The 22,610-nt window shown below is 42.1% G+C and overlaps 4 protein-coding genes across 4 annotated transcripts; 2 read left to right on the top strand and 2 right to left on the bottom strand.

The window, feature by feature from the left end:
• Window positions 1-1,544: 1,544 nt before the first annotated feature.
• On the bottom strand, window positions 1,545-10,641 carry LOC108129062 (uncharacterized). The gene is made up of 6 exons (XM_043210056.2): window positions 10,521-10,641; window positions 5,531-5,572; window positions 5,271-5,471; window positions 4,686-4,879; window positions 3,843-3,939; window positions 1,545-2,458 (listed from the first exon to the last, which is right to left on the bottom strand). Exons 1-6 carry the CDS (start codon window positions 10,639-10,641, stop codon window positions 2,298-2,300), a joined length of 816 nt encoding a protein of 271 aa, XP_043065991.1. The 3' UTR covers window positions 1,545-2,297.
• Window positions 10,642-12,236: 1,595 nt separating this feature from the next.
• LOC108129063 (uncharacterized) lies at window positions 12,237-13,294 on the top strand. The gene has a single exon (XM_017246986.2). The coding sequence runs from the start codon at window positions 12,298-12,300 to the stop codon at window positions 13,081-13,083; it is 786 nt and encodes a 261-aa protein (XP_017102475.2). The 5' UTR covers window positions 12,237-12,297; the 3' UTR covers window positions 13,084-13,294.
• A 6,512-nt stretch (window positions 13,295-19,806) lies between these two features.
• Window positions 19,807-20,624, bottom strand: LOC108129065 (uncharacterized). The gene has a single exon (XM_017246988.3). It carries the CDS (start codon window positions 20,465-20,467, stop codon window positions 20,078-20,080), a length of 390 nt encoding a protein of 129 aa, XP_017102477.2. The 5' UTR covers window positions 20,468-20,624; the 3' UTR covers window positions 19,807-20,077.
• Window positions 20,625-21,146: 522 nt separating this feature from the next.
• On the top strand, window positions 21,147-22,036 carry nullo. Its single transcript, XM_017246987.3, has one exon. It carries the CDS (start codon window positions 21,218-21,220, stop codon window positions 21,899-21,901), a length of 684 nt encoding a protein of 227 aa, XP_017102476.2. The 5' UTR covers window positions 21,147-21,217; the 3' UTR covers window positions 21,902-22,036.
• Window positions 22,037-22,610: the final 574 nt, after the last annotated feature.

Genomic DNA, 22,610 nt, shown 5'->3' with positions numbered 1-22,610 from the left:
CTTTTAGCCATTTAAGCGCCATTTTTCTGGCCGCCTTGTCAAGTGTGTTTATGGCCCAGAAGTCGCCCTCAGCCCTCGGCCCAAAACGACATCTGTGAAATGTTGAGTGCCCCAGCATGGGGCATGCCCCTAGCCCCGAAAACTGATTCATTAAGATTCGAAACCAATAAACACTTTAGCTTCAAATATAATTTGTTCCATTTATTTAATTGAATCCTTCAAAATGTATATAATTGTTTGGGTTTCCATCCATACATGTATATAGATATATTAAATATATATTTATGTATATATAGTATAGTTTAGCTTTTGATATAGTACACGAGTGTATATATAATTGGTTTGCTCAGGCTCTTGTAAATATTGTAAATAAGTTAATTAAACATTCATATTCAACAATTGGGCGTCTGAAATCCGAGTATTAAGATATCCTTCAGCTACTTTTTTTTTATTTTAGATGTGGGAGTTAAGTTTGGATTAGTTTAGGTTTTTAGTTATTTGTTCCACATATTGTTGCACTAGACTTTTACATTCATTATCTTAAGCATAAAAATACAATAATCCTCGGATTTGTTTTTTTTAGTTTTAGTTTTAGTTTACTTTGATCTGGATGGGTTCTTGGTTTTTTTTTGTTTTGCGGGTCCCCCAAAAGTGGCCCAAGGAATTTAAAGCTTTCGTTAGTTAGTTGTTGTTCTCGTTTTATTTTTCCCCTTCCCTCCGCTTTTCAGCTACTTATTCCAACTCCCTACCCTTCCAGGACATTCTCAGTTTTCTTAGTAGTTGGTCGAAATTACTTAAGGATGTAGTCTCATGTTCCGGCCTACTTTTTAGAGGTTATTTCAAAAATTTTTTTTTGTAATAAAAAATAATGCGATTGTTCCAATTTTCACATATGTTTTTATAGGCATCATAAACTATTTGAAAATATTTTGTTTAATTTATTCTTGTGTAGTTTAATACACTTTATAGCATGCCAAAGTATGCATATAAAAAAAAAAGGTAAGTCCCTGGCGCAGGTGATTTCGACTGCTAGAGTCATCCGAAACAAAAAATTAGAATAGATTATTGTTTTGTAAGCTTATGGCTCTGTCCCGTACTAGAATGAAATATTTTCATCAATAAACAACAAAATGGCAAGCTCACAAAAAAAAAAATTTTTTTAAATTTAAAAAATTTATCTTAAATTAATGATAAAAAAAAAACTAATCATTAAAAATAAATGATTCTAGTACGGGACAGAGGTGTTACTTTTAAGAACAACATATCCAAATTTCAGCTAGATCGGTACCATAGAATTTTGTGAATCACCTGCGCCGCACACAAAAATGTCGTTCCGAGAAAAACTCGTTTAAAGTTTAGACGCTACCGAGAAACTCATACTTTTCGGTGTAGGCGCGCTCTCGATTATGGGCTGTATCTCTGTCATTATTTGATATTTTTATTTGAAACTTTAACAGTACATTCTTAATAAACATTACTATCGAAATGTGTTGAAAAAAAAAAATCGATTTTTTCAATCTCACACATGAGACTACATCCTTAAGAGTTAGTTTAGAAAGAGTTTAGACAGATGTTTTTGGTCAAGTATGGAGTTGTAGGCTGATCTCTTTGAGCTTTGGGCTTACGAACTAAATATGGGCTCTACTAACCCTTACAAATATGTGTATATATATATTTAATAGATAATTATACGTTAATTTTCTCCGTGTATGTATACATAACAATTTGCTCTGGCATCCAATATTTGTGTGAAGAAAAACGCTAAGTTGAAGAAAATGCTTTACGGTTTTAGGTTAGATAGATCAAGACTACGTTGAGTAACATTGGATAGGGCTCTAGGATAATAATACGCTAGGGTAGATATATTTTCGGCTGACCTAAATTAAAAACTGATTTAAATTGACTCTGAAGAACACACTTTTGCGACAGAGATAGTGGCTTAGTTGGAGAAATAGACAGAGACAGCCGAGTGATTCATACAATATATGGTATGGTAGTATTTTAAGTTGCAAATATTGGACAGTGCTATAATCCATCTCTCCATCGCATACACTCATTACAAAAAAAAAAAAAAGATGATACAACATTTGGACTGCCGTTGAACCCATTCACTTGCCTCACCAACAAATATTACGTGGCATATCCTCCGGTACTAGAGCCTAATGTTGAGACTGAGGTACAGATTTCAGAAAAATGGGTTGCTTTTGGCAGTCGCTCACTCGCACTCACACCTCCTCCCACACCTTACCTAGCAACTACATTACTGGATTCCTTGGCCACTCCACTTGGCTTGGAACTTACACCTGCTCGGCACTCTCGTCCAGCACCATGGAGTGCAGATCCATCGCCGAACGGGTCTTCCTCGGCGGACGCGGCATCAGGTAGTGACTGGTACTTGCCCCCACAAACACGGAGTTCTGGCGGGGACGCGACACCTGCGACACATGGGAGGCGTAGCCTGGAAGCACAAAGGGGGTGAGTAATCGGTTAATGGATAATGGTTATGCCTCGCGATGATTTCAGGGGTGGGAGTTGGGGGTTTCGGGAGCTGCGTGCTCAACAATCAGTGGCAAATGAATGTCAACTGGGCGAGCAGGGAAAATCTTTAGAGATGCTCGAGTAAGGAGGTTTAAAAATATATTAAAGATTTAAAATCTTAAAATTTTAATTGCAATTGTTTAGTCTAGACTCTAAAGATAGCCTTTCCTTTTCTTGCTTTCATTTTTACCCAGTCAGTTTCATAGCCTCATCTTTATCTGGATGCTTTTACGAATTCGGGAAAACCCTCGAGCGATGATGGCCTGACTCAACTTAATAGACTTTCCGCTACGGGTTCGAGGTCCCTCCACTCAGCCCCCAGTGTTCCCCTTGGCTGTTACCCACATCATCGTCGTACATACGTACATATCTCTTTATTCTCCATTTCCATTCCCGTTGCCAGGCCTTTGGCGCTTGCATGTTTTATGTGCGTATTTCTATCTCTGGCCGCTTGTCTGCCATGCGTTTCCATGAGATTTAATTGCTCAGCTCAAGGATGGAGCCTGGAGGTAGGAGCAGGACCGGAAGGAGGATCTGGAGGACCAGCAGGACTCCCTCCCTGGCCTGGCCTGGCAGTGCCATTAAAATTGTATTGTTATTTGCTTCACTTGCGCTCCGCTGCCTCAGAGTCGCTCAGCGGGCAACTTAATTGTCTGGCAACTCATTAAAAAAATTCGAGTCTCCGGCTTCCCAGAGTGACTACAACTAAATGCTGTATTTAACGGGACCACGACCCTGTCGTGGTTGTGTGGGGGGTGGGGGGGACGTGGCCGCCTCCCCTTATGCATAAGTATTTCGATTTCTGTTAACGGGAAACGGGATTAGCGTAAAGCTGGAAGGGATCAGAGCAGATGTGTGCATATGTTTAACCAGGATTCATTAAATGCGAGTGCCTCGGATGCTGAATTATATAATTGAATGAATCCAGGGGTTTATCATATTACGTATAATCTAATAAATTGCTTTACCACAGAGGGAGATTTATGTTTAAAGTAAAAATTTACTGATTTTGGGGCCTCACAATATCTGTTCATAATTTATGATGTCCCAATAAATAAGTGTTTTGTTCTTAAAATGTAAAAAAAAAACTTTTATATATGAGTATATATTTTAAGAACACTACCACCATTTTATCCCACTGTGCAGCCCTTGGCAACGCAAAAAAGTATGCACTACAAGTTGTCGATACTTTGAGCTCGCTGGATGTTCGATTTTAATTGCATTCGAATGGCGGCCCAAGGAGGTATAAAGGGGGGAGCAGGCGTAAAAAAGGGCGTGGCTGAGGCAGCTGATGACGTACATACCCTTGGCATAAATGTTGGGATTATAGGCCGCAAATTGACACGTCGGCATATTCAGATTGTGCACCATTCCCATCGACATTCGCGACACGGAGGCGCGCTGTGAAAATATAAAGATAAAAGGATAAAAGGACATTGCATCAAGGCAAGCATTAAGTTTGGGGTTGTAAGAGAGTACTTAATACTAGACATACACATTTTCATAGGTGGAATCGCTATTATATCTTTAATGACGCCCATAATCACACCCTTGTAAATGATCTATAAAGTACAAATAGTCTACCATATTTCCCTTTCATATTTTAAAGCAGACTGATGCGGAATAATACTAGAAATCGTTCAAGTATTCCATAAATAATCAGATGAATATTGCCAGATATAGCCCTCGGAAGAGGTCATATTTTCATCCCCATGCATTTTCCCAATTTTGAAGGGGATCCATCAGAAAAATTCGAAAAAAATGGATCCGAAAATTTGTTTCTATATTTTGATGCAGATTTGCGGAGAATCGAAGCACAAATCGTTTAAGGTACTCCGCTTTGAAATCAGATAAATATTGGCAAAGATATAGCTTTCGGAAAAAGTCATATTTTCATCCCCATGCATTTTCCCAATTTTGAAGGGGATCCATCAGAAAAAATCGAAAAAAGTGGATCCGAAAATTTGTTTCTATATTTTGATGCAGATTTGTTGAGAATCGAAGCACAAATCGTTTAGGGGATTCCGCTTGGAAATAGAATAAGTTTTGCGAAAGATATAAACATTCTACTGTTTGAAGAAATCTGCAAGGGTGGAGAAACTTAAGCTTTCTCCAAAGAGGTCCTATTTAACCCGTTTTTCTCTCACCTGATGCGTAGGAACGGCGTCCATATCCACCAGAGGACAGGAGCTGCGGTGCTGCTGCTGGAACTTGGGCTGATAGGGCTCGAGCATCCGGATCTTACCCCAGCGGTTGAAGAACAGCATGATGGCGCCCACCCAGAGCACCAGGACGAGGCCGACAATCAGGACCTCCTCGGTGCGCACAATGATCTTCGGCCCTGCAAGAGTTTACAATGTGAGTGTCTTGTGAGTGTAATTCCAGTTTTATTTATTTGTTTGTTCGCTGCTCGAGGATTTGTTTGGGTTTTGTGAACTGTTCGCACGTAACGCGCATAAATAACTCAGGAATCAGATCCAAAGCCGGGGAAAAATTCAATTATAGCCGCGATAAACAAATGGTATTTGGCATTGGTACACGGGGATTTATTAGGCAACCGAATCATGGGACTTAGCCGGGCCAAATCCACCCAAAAGGGATTTCGACCAGGTGTTGAGGGTTGCACGTGGAAAATTGATGCTCGGAAAGAATGTATCCACAAGATACATTCAGGATGTGTGTGGCAAGAAGACCTTGGTTCCGTTTTTTAACAAATTAATGTAAAGGTTCACCTGTCTCTACGGTGGCGGTGCCATTGGTGGCGCCTGTGGTGGCTCCTGTGGTGAATCCTTCTTCCGTCTCCTGGCTGCTTAGCTCCCCAATGTAGTCCTCACTGCCATTAGCGGAAGCGGAGGACGACGAGGGCGGGGACATGGGAGCGGTCTGCTCCACTTCCACCAGGAAATTAGTTCCCCGCCAGCCAGATCCCCATTCTTGGAATTAATTAGGCACATTTAATTAGGAATATATTTTAAATTTTATTATTATTTACCCGCTGAAAGACTGCCTGGTGTGGTGACTTCTTCGCCAGCAACTGGAAGGATATAATAAGGATAATAAGGATAAGTTCAGTGAATCTAAACAAAGTTCATCAGAATAAAATGCAATAAACACTCGGCAAACAGATTTGATGACCTGGGAATTATGCCCAGAGTTTTCCACTTGAAAATTCCCTCTATTATGCCATCGTTCAGCACTTAAAGGATCATATATACCCAAGGATATCCCCCAGATGATTGCTTATAGAGGCGGTCGAGGGAGGGATGTGGGTGCTATTGTGTGAGTGTGTGGGTGTGGGTGTGGGTGTCAAGGATGAAGTTTTCCATTTTGTGACGTTGGTGAAAGTTTGTCTAAAGTGCTATGACTGCACTTCTGGCACATGGATGGTGGTTTTCAAGGGGCTTTCCTTAGTAGGGGATATCAAATATTAAACAAAAAATATTACAAGTTTTTTGTTAAAATATAATCGAATATTATTATTTGATTTTAAGAAATTAAAAGAGCGTATATAAGAGTTAATCTCTCTTAAGAGGATGTCGTATATCTTTCGAAGCCAAAGAAATATCTTTGTATCTTTATTTTTTGTACTTTAAATCTTTTTGACTGTTTAATATCTTATGGTAGTTTAAGCTCAAACTTTTCTGATAATTATTCTACTTACTATTTTTTCTCAGTGCTCAAAACCAGGCACTCAAGAAGAAATAACTTTCTATAGTTATTTAGTGCATTAAAAGTTTGTGCTGACAAAGAGGTGTTTGGGGGGGGGAAGGATATTTGCAAAACAGGGTGAAACAGCCTTCATAATATGCATATGTGGTGGTGTGTGTGTGGGTGCGTGATGTATGTGTGTGGCAAAAAAAGATCCTGTTAACAAAATGAAGCCAAGAAAGGCGAAACCGTTGGCTTAACAGGTGGGGGGGGAATGTGGTCAGACAACGCCACTGGAATTGGCCATTAAATGGGGCCACCAGTCAGAGGTGGGAGGTGGGGGAGGTGAGCAGTGACCTTGAAAGCGTTTAGCACTCATCATCAGATAGTCGACCCCCATGAACTATTTATTTAGTTGCTTCATTTGCCTAATTTGCTTAATTACATGTGTTCGCAGCTCAAATCCATGCAGCAAATGAGTTAATTAACATGCGCAAATTATACGCAATTCCCACAGGGATAAGTACAAAGGATGTGCTGCCATAAAAGGATATACCCAGGATGCTATCGACAGTGTATGCGATGATTTTCCTTTGAACCGATGCCACAACGTGTATATGCTGTGGAAATTTCCCCGTAATTTATGAATGAAAACTGAAGAGACCGAGATGGCCGAGATTGAAGAAAAAAACGCAACAGTAATGGAGTGTGGAAAAGTGTAATAAAAATGAAATTAGAGAGTGAGGATAGTGAGGAGCGTAAGGAAAACCCAGTGGAAGGGTGAAAGTGCAGGAACCGGAAGGCAAAGCAGGTAAGTCCTCTCAAACCACTAATTTTCAACCATTTCCAGTTTCATCACCAGAATCGCCATTAAATGCTCATTAGAGTAAACAAACAACCCACAACAACCAACGACGAATGCAATTTTAATAATCAGTAGTCCAAAAACAAAGACCAGGCCCTGTCCTCCTAGATATGGGATGTATTCTGGTCCCCACAGGACACTCTGCCACTCGCCCGGCAATTAACAGAAACATTTTACGCAATTTGTGACTCACCCGAAGACTGCAAGGCGAGAGAGCCTGCTAATTAAAGGGACGATGCTGGTCTAGATGGCATTAATATATATCAAGGATATGTTCAAGGATATATATGCCCTGGTATTGAATATATTAAAGCAGCAAATATGCTTGGATTTGTCCGGCTATGAGAGTTGTGTTGAAATCAAGGGCACATACTTATGAAAGTAATGGTCATGTTAAGGCTGTATAATATATATTATATATATATTATTCCAAAGTCACCTCCTATATAGATTCATAAGCCCTTGACAGATGCAAAAAAGCCCAAGTTTTCTCAATAAACTTTCTCACAAATAAAGAATGGAAAAGCAAACCGGATTACAAATGTAAATAAACATCAAGGGAGAGAAAAAACTCCATAAGCCATTCAATAATTCATAAGAAAACATACACAGGCACTGAGAGAAATAGGGGGCCAGAAGTAGAAGAAGCCATGTGACAGTCATAATACAAACACAATTATAAGTGAGGGAATTCTATTGATTTTCTTCGATTACGACCGGCACAGGCACAGGCACAGGCACGGGCAAAGGCAAAGGATGTCTGGCCTCATGTTGTTGTATGTAAGTTCCTGAGAGTCCTGGCAATCAACGGGGCGAACCGGAGGGGGGTGGTGGGGCGCCACAGGTGTACTGACAAAAGCCGCTTACTAACATGGTCTCCCAAAAGGACGAGAACGAGGAGACTTCAAGGAAAATTCGAGTCGACGTGACGCATGCAAAGGCTTCAAACGATTCAAAAATTCCAAAAATCACCAGAAAGGACCAGAAAATGGAGCAGTCAAGTTTATAAGCTTTAAGGATACCACTTAATTTAATTCTTTAAATATTTCTATAAAAGTTTTATATTAAATTTTGTAAACTATCAATTTGTTATATCATGCAAAACTTTAAACTCTGGGTTTAAACGCATATATCCTTGCTTAAAATCTTCCCATTTATTATTTCCACCCCGTTAATATATAATCTAGTGTGTTGTTTATGCTTGCACACAGCTACCCCTTTTGAATATTAAATTAAAAGTCCTTTAAAGCCCGCCCAGTTCCCCAGGAATTCCTAGACAGCCAACAAAAAAAGTGTTGCCTATCCCGAGGCGCATTCAACTAAAGTGCGATAAGGAAGTAATGTTGGACGAACTTTAAGCGAGTCTTTGGGGCCCGGACACGGACGTAAGAGGAGAGGGGGAGGGCACTTAGTGCCACTAACACAATCACTTTAAAGCTGGCCAAAAAAGGCGGGAAAAAAGTGTCCTGGCATGGGCACGTAAAGTAGTCCTCGTAAAACGCGAGCGATTGCTTAATTGTTGCCTCTAAAAGGGCGTGGCCCCACGCCCACTTAGTTAGTACAACGCTCAAGCTCAACTGTACTTAAGTGGGGCTCATTTCCAAAGCCATAAAGTACAGTCTGCATAGAGAGTCCTAGTCCTTAAAGAGCGCTCTTTTAAGACTATCTTTTGCGGCTAGACTGTACTGAGCTAAACCCTAAATATTTTTGCATAAATAGAGCAGGACACTCAAGGACTCGCGTGCACCTGGCCAGCCCGCCACGGGCAAATCCCAGCCAGGACACTTGGGCTCCAGCTGTGCCAGGATGATGGCATCAGGTGGCTATTGTCCAAAATTAGAGCCTAAGTAGCCTCGCCCTGGCATAGCTAACTGGAGGATGCGTCCTGGCCAGTGTTTCCCCCGGTTTAGCGTTTGTGATTTCCCCGCGGATGCGGAAATACCGTCGCGACATGGATATGGATGGGCCTTTCCATTTCCGAGCGGAATCTGGCCAACGAACTTGAGCCAAGGATCAACAAGTGCCCGGAGGACACTCGCTCACTCAATCATCATCATCATCGGACTGCCGCTGTGTATCCTGTCAATATATATCCTGAGTAAGTATGTATGCCTATGCCGAACTACCTGACCGATCTCCGCACACGTGGTACGCGGTTTTATGGCCAGGATTTTATTGCCTTGGCCAAGGAGTTGCAGGAAAATGTTTTTCGTAAACAAAATTCGATGGTTTTGAATGCGGCTAGCCATTCTACCTATACTGGCCATACCTACCCATACACACACCCTCCCACCCATCCAGCCCACCTCCCTCCCTTTCACTTCTTTATGTATTTTTTGGTTTTTTGTTTTTCTCTTTTTCTTTTTTTTTGAAGAAAAAATCGAATATTGCATTGATAGTCTCTCGTGATCACAGATGTGTTCTGGAAACGGCGGTCATGTCCTTGCCAGTCATCCAGCTGGCCAGATAGTTGCCTCAATAAAAAAAGGACAAAAAAATATCCCGCGACCCCGACAACGGAGTCGAACCCGGAATCCGGAATACGGAATCCGGAGACAATTGCTTGGCTCTGCACTTGTGCCAAAAGTTGCATTCAACTTTTTTGGGCTTGGGTTTCCCTCTTTTTATTATTTGTCTCAGTTTCAGTTTCAGTTTTTGGTTTCATTGTTACGATTTAGGGTCCCGGGCACGTATCCTTGATACATACATTTTCTCCTCAGCTCAGCTCTGGTCTGTGTCAATGGCATTTCAATTTCGTGAACATTTCCTTTGGAGGGGCTCCGTGCGGAATTCGGAATCTCTCTCTTGCATCCAAATCCGGAGTCTGAAGTCCGGACTCGAATCCACTTTTGGCTTCAATTTAATGGACAGAAGTCGAGTAAAGTCAACTGGATTTCTTGCTTTTATTTGTGTGGCTTTGATTTTTGCCACAATGTTGCAAATGTTTTACATCCTAAAGCGACAAGGATGCGCTCCTTGAAGTAGCAGTGAAAGATACCATACACGAAGATTTTCTTTAAACTGCGGCAGCAAACTTTCTTCATTAAGTTGTGCAGCAAGTCTGGGGCCGTAAATTGAGATAAAACTCAAACACTAAATGGAAATTAACTGTGGAATGTACTCTCTGGAATCCTTGCAAGGACATACTACGTATGCAGGGCAATAAGGAAGTCAGATACTTAGTTAAATTGTCAAGGGTCATTCCTCATACGTGCCTCGCTCTCTGGGCGTCTGACTTCCACCCAATTGAAGGATAAAATATATACTGGGATATAAGAGTATGGCTACACCCACTCAATGTCCTTGTACTGGCACTCCCAATCACACACACTCCACTGAATCGAAGCGAAGCTCTTGTGGCCAATTCAGAGATATTCTACAGAGAGAAAAAAAAATCGCTTAAAGTGTTTCTTTAAATTTTATTAAATACTTTTTTAAAGCTCGTATTATTCAAGATTTTTTTTCCAACTGTCCTTCAGGCACTCGAAGCGGTTCCAGCTGCGCTTCCTCTTTTTTGTTTCCGGTTGTGCTTCCGTTTCCGTTTCAATGGAGTCCACCATGGAGTCCATGGAGTCCCAGGCTGCATCCATCACGTGCAACCAGCAAAGCGGCAACAAATGTCGGGTTACGTGATTCGGATTCAAATTCAGATACGGATGCAGATTTGGGATGTCGAATGCAACGCAGGAAAAACAAAGGCCGGGAAACTACGTCAGGACTTTAGTTTCCAAAAGGAAATTCCGCCTTCCCAGTTTTTCCAGACCATGAGAAATATGCGGGAATTTTAGCGATTGCGTGCGAGAATGCAACACGAGGCAGGGTCAGAGGTGAGATAGTCAATTGAGGCCTGAGGTTGCCCAAAACAAAAGCCAACATAAGTTAGGAGTAGGAGGAGTATTCCAGCAAGGAGGGAAAGGAGGAGTACGAGTAGGAGGTGACCAGTGACTCCAAAGTGTGAACGATTATCACGTCCTACTGCAGAGGCGGGTCACGAGCCAGTTAAGATACACATCCCTCAGTATGGTAGAGGTAGGGATTCTATTTATGGATGTGATGGAAGTGGTAGTATTGCTTTTGCTTTTGCAATAGTTCCTGAACTTATAAAGCTGAGGTCATCCAGTTTAATAAAGTTTTAAGTTTGAAATCCCCAAAAAACTCTATTGAACCCTCACCTCTCTAATGAACTGATTAGGTCCATTGAAATTGTAACCCCTTTCCGGCCAATTTTCACTTTCCGGACGAACTCCATTTGCATCTGAATCGAATTCGCCATTCATCGACCGTCATTCACTCCATTGAAGGCAAAAATCATTTTCCACTTTTCATTTTGCGAGTGTCGCCTTGAATTTTCATTTGAATTCTGAGTTTAATTCGATTTCTGGTCGAGTTTGTGGAATGTCCTTGGCCGGAATAGGCAAGAATGAGGAATGGAATCCATTCAGGATATTTTTTTCGCCCGAAATAGATCGCAGTCGGTGCGGAGCAGATGTCCCAGAAGATTTTGATACAAAGTCCTTTGCAGAACCATAAGGACTATATATGGACTATATAAAATTGCGATCCTGCGAGCACTTGTGGCCGGCGTTAACGGCGTTCCGAAGGATGCGCCACGGCGTTTACACAACAATTGTTTTGTGTCCTTCTGCCAGGAACGAAAGAGCCAGGACAATGGCCCAAGGTTGGCCATACCAAACAATGGTCAGGGCCACACTGTTTGATGATCGTGGCCGAGGTCCTGCCCGCCGGTCCTGGCCAGTATCATTCTCCATATAAGCCAACAAAAAAATTTGGTTAATAAAACCCAAAGGGTTGTGCGACAGAGAAAGTTCTTGGCCGAGAAAAGATTTATCTGGTAAACCTTAACTCGTTGCCAAATCAAGGACACTCTCTCCCTCTCCCTCCCCCGCTGTCTTTCTAGCTCTTTCCCTTTCCATTTCTGCTGGCCGTTATCCTGTGTGTGTGTTTTGACCAAATTGCTGGGCCATAAATCGTACCGCGTGTTTTCATGAAATCCCCTGAAATTTAAATCTCGCGGGGATTAGGACAGGGAAAAAATGTTATCAGGTAGCGCGTAGGATTCCCGTTTTTCCTGGAAGTCCCTTTTGGCCAGGACACGGACTACCTGCCCGGGTGGAGGTATAAAAACCTCTGGATTTATGGCTCAACCAAACAGTCGATCGGGAGTTATTCGAGCGAGAACATCTAAAGGACAGTCTTTTCAAGAACTTTTCGAAATCATCTGAAAAATGGGTTGCTGTGCGAGTAGTTTGAAGCTGAAGGAGCTATCCCTGAACAGCAGTGTCTACGTGGCGTCCGGCAAGTCCAGGAAGCGCCTTTACAGCAGCCGGAACAGCAGTGGCATGGGGAGCTCCTCTTCCTCCTCTGGAGCCTTCACCTCTGGAGCCTCCTCCTCCGCCGGGAGCAGCAGTCGCAGCATCTGGAGTCGCTCGAAGACCTCGCAGCCCATCTGCGATGACTTTGCCGAGCAGCCACAACTGGAACGATCCTGCGGCTACTACACCTGCTCCAGCGCCGATTCCTCGCCCAGGAAGAGCCACCAGCCACTGGACAAGTCCTCTACTTCCTCCCTCGGAGAGGAGGAGTGCCAGGAGAATCCTCTGATGCGCACTCAGGACATGGAGGACACCCCCCTGGTGGGCAACCTGGAGTGGGAAATGTACATGATGCAACAGGCCCAGAGGATAATGCCCAAGACCTCCTCGCCAATCTGCCAGAGACGCAACCAGGGTGTGATCCCCGCCAGCTCGTACCAGAAGTGGCGCAACTACCTCCAGTCCACCCCGGCTCACATGCTGCACAACGTCACCCACATCCCAGAGGCCATTGCCGGCCACTTCTGCCCCACCGGCTTCCCCGGCTTCAGCGACCTGGAGGAGATGGAGAGTGCGGCGAAGCGGTTCAAGGTGGATGTGCATGTGGAGGAGGAGGATTTGCCAGAGGAGCCGCTCTACACCACTTCCCAGTTGCTGGCCGGGCACACCTACACACAGATCATCTCCACCGATCTCTAGGAGAATCTAAAACAAAAAAAAGGGAAAATCTCACCTATCTCCGCATGGTTCGGAGACGGATGATGATTCCCCAGGACCTGGATCTGGATCAGGATCTGGCAAGGACTGGCAACAGGTGTGCCAGCTGTCTAACAGTTGGGCTCTCATCCAAAATCATTTCCAAATTGCCCAGCAATCATACTTTTTTTTTATAAACTAAATTTTAAGAAAATTTAACGATGCGTTCAAGGTTGAATAATCAAATTATAATTGTATTATAATAATAATAATAATAATAATAATAATCATGATATAAAAAGTAACAAAAAGAAAGCAAATAATTTTTTAATTGAAATAATTACAAGGTTCAAAGGTCACGGACTTAATTCGTGAAAACTTTTTCTGTAAAAGAAAACTTTGTAAACTTTTTTTTTTGGGAATTTTTTGGAGTGGTTTCCCGTCAACCGAAAATTAAATATTAACCGCCTTTGGCTTTTTTTCAATTCCTCTTATTAATTTTTAATAATTTAAGGCACATTTTTCGGGCCATTTTGCATTATTTTGGCCGCAAAATGTTTTAATTGGACTTTGGTAATTCGATTTTAAGCAGATGCCACAAACCGCACACCGAAGCTGCCACAAAACGGGGCAGAGCCAGGGGTGAGCGGCCGGGGTCAGGGGCTCGTTTTTGGCCAATAGATTTTGGCCAAGCTCTGGGCCTAATTAGGCGCACAAATGCGCTTTAATTAATGCAGCCGCCGGGCCAAAAACCAATCAAAAAACTTTCATTTCAAATGGAAAAAAATTAAAACCCGAGCTTCGGCTAAAATTTGAATATGGATTATGCATCATGGATTCAGGACTTTGGGACCTAGGGACTTAGGGGTATCGGATTATGGATTATGGCCAAAGGATAATGGATTATGGATTATGGATTATGGCCATGTTTGCATTCGTAATTAGTGTGCTGGCTTATTGGCCTGCTCGATATCCCGGCTAGATGGCTTGATATTTAATATTTTTAGTAAATATACACATTATCCTTATCCTTAAATATTTATGCCATTATCCTTAATTTTTTTTTTAACAGGATATCCCCGTAGTTTTTATTGATTTTCGTGGCTTGTCAAGTGTCTTTCCTCCGTGCCCACTTAAGGTTTTCCTGCCAACCACCTGAAACCTTCGCATTTCCTTTCTTACCCCCCACCACCCATCGAGTTTTCTTTGCTTTTCTAACAATGACATCCTGCTGCCAGAAAGAGACGGCATTAGGCGGGCGAAAAAGAGACAGGGAGTGCGGTTACCCAAGCGGCTTGCATCGCTGAGTTGCCATAATTGGAGCTGGCCGGCAATTGTTCCTCCAATCAGTCTAGCCGTCAGTCAATCATTCAATCAATCAATGATTTCGATCCCAGGACTATATAATTTCCCAGGACGAAAGGACGAAAGGTGGCGGCGGGGAGGGGTAGACAAAGAGGCAGCTATACAAGGTGCAAGTGTTGCTCCTAATTGCTGCGACCAAGAGGCCACTCGAGTGCAAGTGGAAATGGTTGTGAAAGTGGGTGGATAATGGGGTGGAAGGGTGGGTGGAAAATCGAGTGAAAAGGTGGGAGACAGTGGGCACCTGTTCCGTGTTGATTATTGCAAAACTTTTCCAGGTTGAAAACTTTTCTGCAGGTCCAACACATGAAAAGTGAAAATTGTAGGCCATGGGTCATAAAAAATAAGTAATATTAAAGGGCATAGGATTGTATTTATGCGAAATACCCATAGTTTTATTAAATAAAGTTATTTCAGACTAGGAGATCCCTGCCTAAGAATATATCTTCGCCCATATATATCCGAATCCCAAGCAGATCTGCATCAACATATTGAATCAAACTTTCGAATCCTTTTTTTTTTCAATTTTTTCGAATTTTTCTGATGGACCCCCTTTCCTAAAAGTGATGTTGCCATAGATATCCCTTTTTTAAGATATATTTTGTCCAATTTTCAGCCATTTTCTGAATGATTTGTGGCTTCTGAAGTCCAAGATTACAATTTCCTGTTCAAGGATGAGAAACTATTTCGGTGTTTTTGCAAATTGCCGAAAACGCAGCGTTGAATTGCCAGACGGGTGTGAGAACTTCCATATTTAATGCAGATAACTTTTCCGGCTTTTCCTCGCATTTCCCCAACCATAACTGACACTATTCCTCTCTCTATCATTGCCTCTATCCCTATCTCTCTCAGGTTTCCTTCTCATCTTCCTTTTGGCTTTCATGTGCTCACATAAAAATGATGTAGAATTATTAAGTTTTCCGTTTGGCCTTCACAAAGAAACCTCTGGCTCCACCCAGAGGAGGTAAAAATATATAATAAAAACTGGTCCTGGGGGCAGGTCATGGATGCCGGAGCCTTCTCTGCTTTTTTTCGGGGAATAATAAATAGTAAAGGGCGCTATTTTATAGGGAATTTATGCGAAAGAAAACGGCAAAGAAATCAAATAAATATGAGTGGCGATCTATTGTGCGGAAAATTGAAAAAGGAATTATGTTTCTGAGGGAAAAAGTGAAACAAAAGCGGCGGAAAAGCCGTAAAAAAGTTAGTTGGAAAAGTCGGTTCAACAAGTGGCGGAAAAGCCAGGTGAGGGAAATTAAAAAGGGGCCAAGTAATTTTCACAAAAGAAAAAAATAGTGAAAAAATTCGAAACTAAATAGGTTTTTTTTGCAGCCACTTCTGGCAACCTTTGGCATTTTTAACCTGTTTTCCCAGCAATATGAAAATACTCTGGGGAAAAACTTTAAAGTGTCAAACTGTGAGCTGGCCAAGGAGCAAGGACGAGGAGGTCCTGGGATGTGCCAGGCAAAAAGGCAAAAGCCTAGAACAAATCAAACTTTTTACAGAAAAACAGAGAAAATATATAATTCAAGAGGTTATGCAGAGAGAGAAAATATTCAAATTAAATAGAAAATAAATAATAAATTAGGCTTATTATATTTTAAGATGAAAAACTCCATTATTTATATTTTATATACAACCTTTAGTTTGCTGCCAAGTGTTTATAAATATTCCAATTGTGAGTTGAAACAGAAAGGACATTTTCTGGGACTGTATAAAGACTTATCCTTAGATAAAACTAGGACTAAGGACTAAAACCAAAAGGGACTACAGGGACTGGGAGGTGAGGACGAAGCCAGGAGACTTTGGTGCCGTTTGACAGCCGCAAGTGTTGGCCTGACTCCTCCGAAAAGGACACTCGAGGACTCTCGAGTGGCGGACAAAGGCAAGTGCTCCGGAAAAACAAAAGGCGCGAGGCAGAACCAGAGCAAACTCAAGTGGTTGGCCTTTGCCAAAGGACCCACAAAAGGACTCGAACAGATTTCGCAAAATCGTGATCCGCTCTAATTACAATCTTGCCACAATTGCGTGTTGCTAGTCCTTCATTGAATCCTTCATTGAATCCCCGAAAGATTTGCCTAATCGTTGGGACTCTCCAGCCACCACCATATATCCTTTTCGCATTCCCTCGAATCCTAGCATGTCGCGTGCTCTCTGCGGTGTGAAATCTGGGCGAAGATTAGAGCGGATCTGGCAGATATGGGATATATATGTTCAGATATATAGGATCAAGCGGGCGAGATTAGAGGGAGACAGAGGGAGGCTGGTAGCAGGGGGGGCGTGGTTAAGCTTCTAAATCCTCGACCAGGATTAGGACATCTTGCGGTTTTAATGCCAGCCAGCAGCTGTGGCTATCAGACCGCTTTCTAAGCCACATTTAAGCCATTTAGAGACGCTGATGAATTTATGGGCGACACACTTGCCACTCTGGACTTGCCACTTTTTGTTTTCGAAAAAAAAGTACACTATGATACAAAAATAAATGTTAAGTTTATCCATCTTACAATTAAGGACAGTTTCCATCCTTCAGGTAGTTTAAGGACCTTTAAAATTCGTGTAGCATACTTTTGGACGGCTTTTTAAATTTATTTCTCCAGGAAGTACTGTCTATTTATTGCAATTCAAAATCCAAAGGGTCCTGGCTTTCTACAATTCCTCAAAAATATTTAAATAAAATACGACTTCAATAGAGAGAGTATAATATTTCTCTCTCCTTCCAAAAAAAAAAAAAACGAAAACTCACATCCTTTGTTTTCTATTGATTTTCATCATGTGTGCGTTTGTGGTTTTTGTGGGTGCGGAAAGTGGAAAAGTGGAAAAACAGGGAATTCGATGCGTGCCAGCATCAAAAACTCCTAAAAGGAAAACTGGTGAGGGCCCGAAGGGGGTCGCAGTGGGGTCACAGTTCAAGCTGATGGATAGTTCGCTTGATTGGAGCTGGCAGCAGGGCATCCCCGAGCCCCCACGACCCAACCTCCTCCACCTCCTCTTCATCGAAATTGAAAACCAAGTTAAACAAAACTTGAACAAACTCAATTATAGAAGCCACCAAAAAAATGAGTTATTAAAGCTATTTAATTTTAAAGGATATACAATACAGGGAACTCTTTAGTTCTGTGCCTGGAATATTCCGTAAAGGGTATCCCTGAAAACTAAACCCCCTAAACAACGTGAACTTGAAAATCATTTATCAGTTGAGGGGTCAGTATATTGTAAACAAAAGACAGTCAAGTCGGTTTCCCCCCATAAATATATACAAACTACATAGAATATATATAAACACATATAAAATATATGTGTGTAGGTGTATAGTTTTTGTTTAGACTGTGTCAAAATCGCATTAGATGCTGTTAACTTTTCTGGGTGACTGTGCTTTTATGCTTTTTTTGGTCAATTTGTTTGTTTGCCCGCAAATTGATTGATTGCCATTGATGCGTGATTTGTCCTTAACCCTGCTCACACAGTGTCCTTGCCCTTATCCTTATCCTTATCCCTTATCCTTATCATCCGTATCCTCTGGGTGGATTTGCGGTCATCCCACTAAATTGCAAAAGACAAAGTTAACTGGCTTTGGAAGTGTGTTTTCTCTTAACTTGATTGAGTGTCTTTTCTTTTATATTATTAACTTTTGGATAAACTTTCTAATCTATAAAGATTGATAGAGATGGATTTCAAGAAGTCCTGTGTCAAGGATCGAGTTTCTCTTTGCTTTGAAATTCGATTTTTGTTTAAAACTAAAGTTTGGAATGTCCTGGGAGAATTCGTTGACACCTCGTTGGCCAAAAAAATATTTGTAGAATGTGGCCAACAAAAAAAAATCCACAGGAAAAAGGACGATTTGCATACAAGGACTACACATCACAAAAAAAGACGGAAAAAAAGAGTTGAAAAGAATATTCCCAGTTGCATTTTTTATGTCCCTAAAAAAGGGTTAAATAAAAAAGCCATTTTTATGCCATTTGCCTTCCCTTTTTGCATTTATTTTTCTAAAAATGGTAAAGTGCTCCGGCCAGGTAGAAGTTGTGCAAAAAAAAAGGCTTAAATGGAAAATAGAAACTGCACTTAATTGAAAATATAACAGCTGCTGGCATTTGGAAAATCAAATTGAATTTTGTCAGGGCCCATATCCTTTGACATTGACACTGACAAATGGGAGTTTATAAAATATTTAAAATATTTAAAAATTTATATAAAATTTATACACAAACACAGAGCAATTAATGGCCAGCCGCAAAATGTTCAATTAAGCGAACTGCGGCGTATCTCATGGCTGCTGCTGGTACAGATACAAATGTATCTGCGACTCTCCTCTCTCCTAACAAATGGCAGCAATTAAGTGGAATTTATCCTAGAAAGGGAATGCTTTTCAAGGGTCAAAGTTGAATCATGGCCTCGGGTTTGAATGGCTAGGACAGAAAACCAAAAAAAAAATGTACTCTGCAGTCTGCAGGTGACAATGAAATGCTTTTTAAACAAAAAATGAGGTTTCCATAAACTATATTATACTCTAACTATAAATTTTTGTTTAAAATATATTTTAAAAAATGTTGAAACTAAGTTATTTATAGATTTTTTAGAGCTTGTTGTAGTAATATTGATTGTTCATATCCTTTCGACCCTCAAAACTCATTCCATTCACAGGACGTACTACTGTCAGGAATTTGCAAATGAATTTTCAGCTCTTTTGTTCGGCCTGGAGAATGAAAAGCGGAAAATTTTTGCTCCAATACAATTGGACACTACAGGACACCGCCAGACCACCGAACCCACTGACCCTTTTGTGCCCCGACCTTGTGCAGGAGGCAGGAGGGGCCACTCTCACTCTCAGCCACACGCAGCACCCATGTCCTTTCGGTTTCGTGTGCTTTTAACACAATTAGAGAGTGCATCGAATGCTGAAAAATAAATGGAATTAATGGTGAATTACGAGAACTAAAAGCACTACATTTTTCGCCAGTGTAATTGGCTTAATTTATTTATCTTTCTTGTGTAATATTGGGCCACTGTAAGTAGTAGTAGAGTCTAATTTTAATGAAGGCAAAGCAGCTTATGTCCTCACCCAACCAATTACTTACACACACATATATATATATAACCACAAACACACACGCACACACTTATTTGAAGGGATCATTGATGGCGGAGGCTCTGCTGACATGCAAAGGCTGATTGACACACAAAGGAGGCATTTTGCCAGGATGCTTAGCCATGGACACTCCGCCATGAAATTGCCTATGCGCCAGTCACGCCCCCTCTTTCAGGACCAGACACCAAGCACTGAGAGAAAAGTCTATAAGAATAGATAGTACCTTCGATTTCTATAAACCTAGAGATATACATAATCTCTTGAAAATAAAGACAAGCTTTTATTTAATTTGAAATTTTGATTTACAATCTCTTTATTTTCAGGACACCTGACAAAATCACATTGTGTATGATCCACATTTGTCATCGTATCGTATAACCCGAGATCCTTTATAATAAAAGCCTAAAAGTCGTGCCTGTCTCTAATAAAACCATACTCCTTCCTCGCAAATGAAAGCCAAAGCCAAGCCCAGATTCAAATCCATATCAAACTCCACATCCATAAACCATGTCCATATCCATGTCAGTGTCCATCTGCTGCAATGTCCGTCTATCGAAATCTGTGGAGATACGGATGGCGCAGGGACCGGGACAAATCGATCTCGGATGTATAGCCATAGACCACGTCCGGTTCGCTTGGGGGGGCAACGGTAACTGGGGGGACGACTTGTTTGGCCTGCCTCTCGCGCTCCTGCTCGCTGAGGATCTGGAGGAGGTCAGCTGGGAGCCAGTAGAGCTCTTTCTCCTTCTTAAAGAATCCCAACGGTTCGTAAGTCTCCAGCAGGATCTTGAGGTCGTCCACTAGCATCCAGGAGGGGATTCCCAGCATGCTGCTCAAGTACTTGGAGAGACGGTTGATGGAGGCGGGCTTGCCAATGGAAAAAAGTCCCCTGCTCACGGCGGCGATGTCCGAATATATAATTTTGGTCTTCCGACTCATTTTACTCGAAAAATTTGTAGCTTTACTTCCGAATTTTTAAAACTTTCCAAACTAGTTTAATTTTTTTTTTGGATTTTTGTTCTTTAAGATTTTCCTGACTACGTAATTCTGCTTGGATAAAATATGTTTTTGGGAATGGGACAGGTGGAGCAATGGCTGGCGAAGTATTCTTTCTAGACTACTTGGATAGGGATTCTATTTGTCTCAGTGTCTGGGAGCCACTTTGTTGCATTTCATTAGATATTTCCGCCCTCCCAACCCCCCTCGTTCAGTGTTGAGCGCGAGCCTGCATCCTTTCGCCAGGCAATTATGTCTCAAGCATATCCTGGCCAACTGCCAGCTCGCCGGCAGGCCATTAAATGCCTACTGCCTGCCTGGGTGTCCTTAGCGGAGGACATGCACGTGCAAGGATTGCAAAGGGGGTCATAAAAAAAATCGCAACCCAAGCAAAACCCAAAGGACTAAAACCAAAAGTCCTGACCAAATGTTGCCTCATAAAACTATGCAAAACAAGGGGATTATGGTCAGGGATCGGGGGTTTTGGTTTTATAGAGGTCACATATCGTAAGGAGGTAGCGAATAAGAGGTTCTGCCCGACCCTATAGGACCTGCTACCTGAAGCGCCAAGGAATATATATAGTCCTGCCTGTCCTGGCAATCAGCATCAGTTGAAACCAAACAGTCGAAGTGACAACATCATCTCAGAGACATTTCTGAATACTTTGAAAAATAAACCTATAATCTCGAAAAATGGGCGTAACACAATCTGTGGAGAACATGAAGAGCAGCGAGGATACCACTGTGGCGGCTGCAGGACCTGGCGGCATGTGCTGCCTCTTGCCACGCCCTCGTCTGAGGGGCCTGCTCACCAAGATCCAGAGGATCCTGCGCCACAAAGTCAGCATCTCTTCGAGGAAGCACAAGAGCAAGACCAGCAAGCTGAGCCGATCCCGCTCCAAGTCGAACCTACTGCGCACCATGCCCCGGTGCTCGTCCTTCGGATCCTGCGGCACCCTTCTGACTGCCGCCAAGGCAACTGGGCTAACCACCATGGACCGGCATTACGCCCAGTGGAAGTGCAGCTTCGAGCACTCCGTCGGCCTGGAGAAGCGTCCGCTCCACGACATCAGCGAGGCCATCGCCGGCCAGGTCACACCACGCGGCTTTCCCTCCCACACTGACGCTCGCCGCTGTCTCATTCCCGAGGCGGAGGACTCCATTCCCGAGTCGCCGCTGTACGAGGCGAAGGTGCGCCGCCGCCTCAGTCTGCGCATTCCTGTCCAGCCCCGCCTCCCAGTGCGTCGGCCCTCCGCCCGTCAAAAGGCCGCCCAGGCTCGCATGGAGGCTCAGATCCAGAAGGAGCTCTGCGACCTGGAGGACTACTACGGGGGCTTCCACTTTGCCCAGCGCAACGAGCGCTTGGTGCGCATCTAAGACTCTACTTTTGAGGACTTTGTATCCAGAATTGAAAAACTATTTTTTTTTATTAATTTTTTTGATTGTAAAGCCAACATTGTGATAGCTTGTAAGCCTAGGGACTTGAATAAAATTCGCATATTAAGATTTAAACTTTAAATTATTTAGAGTACTTACTGGATACTCTATAAATGAGTCTTTAATCCTTTCTAATTTTTCTAGTTTTTAGAGGGAAACTAATAGAACTACCATCTACCAGCTTCCAGGACTCTTTAAACCATTTAGGCTTCAAGCTATCAAGTCTTTAAACATTTTTTTTAGAATATTTAACTTACAAACTCCCAAAGTGTTTAATAATATGAAACACTTTGAGGTGAAAAGTTTTAAAAAGTGCAATTTATATTAGTGATTTATGATTTAATTGCCAAAACAAACATTTAAATGCAATTAGAGGCAGGTTTTCGGCACTTTTAGGAGCAAACTATTTTTAGAGAATTAAATTATTGACCTGAAACGCATAGAGCGGATTTTGGCGGCGGTATCTGGGGCAGGGCTAGGGGGGGCTGAGTGAGAAAAAAAGAGGCAAGGCAATTAATCAGCTGCCAACTAACAGAAAACAACAAAAGCCCCCATGAGCCAGAATAACAAGAAAATGCAGCAAAAACAGACAAAAGCCAGACAAAAATGAAAAATTTGCAAAAAAAAAAAAATAGGGGAGGGGGAGGCC

The sequence above is a fragment of the Drosophila bipectinata genome, chromosome XL, assembly GCF_030179905.1.
Source record: "Drosophila bipectinata strain 14024-0381.07 chromosome XL, DbipHiC1v2, whole genome shotgun sequence".
NCBI classification, from domain to species: Eukaryota; Metazoa; Arthropoda; class Insecta; order Diptera; family Drosophilidae; genus Drosophila; species Drosophila bipectinata.
Note: the sequence above shows the minus strand (reverse complement) of the source record. Positions and strands in the feature narration are given on the sequence as shown.

What these genes read in the sequence shown, in the direction of transcription:
- nullo (XM_017246987.3), top strand. Translation starts at nt 21,218, where the DNA reads ATGGGCGTAACACAATCTGTGGAGAACATGAAGAGCAGCGAGGATACC.
- LOC108129062 (XM_043210056.2), bottom strand. Translation starts at nt 10,641, where the DNA reads ATGGATGCAGCCTGGGACTCCATGGACTCCATGGTGGACTCCATTGAA. An exon ending in ACCAGGCAGTCTTTCAGCGG is followed by an intron (nt 5,472 to 5,530) that starts GTAAATAATAAT and finishes ATTAATTCCAAG; the next exon opens with AATGGGGATCTGGCTGGCGG. An exon ending in CACCGCCACCGTAGAGACAG is followed by an intron (nt 4,880 to 5,270) that starts GTGAACCTTTAC and finishes AAACTCTTGCAG; the next exon opens with GGCCGAAGATCATTGTGCGC.
- LOC108129065 (XM_017246988.3), bottom strand. Translation starts at nt 20,467, where the DNA reads ATGAGTCGGAAGACCAAAATTATATATTCGGACATCGCCGCCGTGAGC.
- LOC108129063 (XM_017246986.2), top strand. Translation starts at nt 12,298, where the DNA reads ATGGGTTGCTGTGCGAGTAGTTTGAAGCTGAAGGAGCTATCCCTGAAC.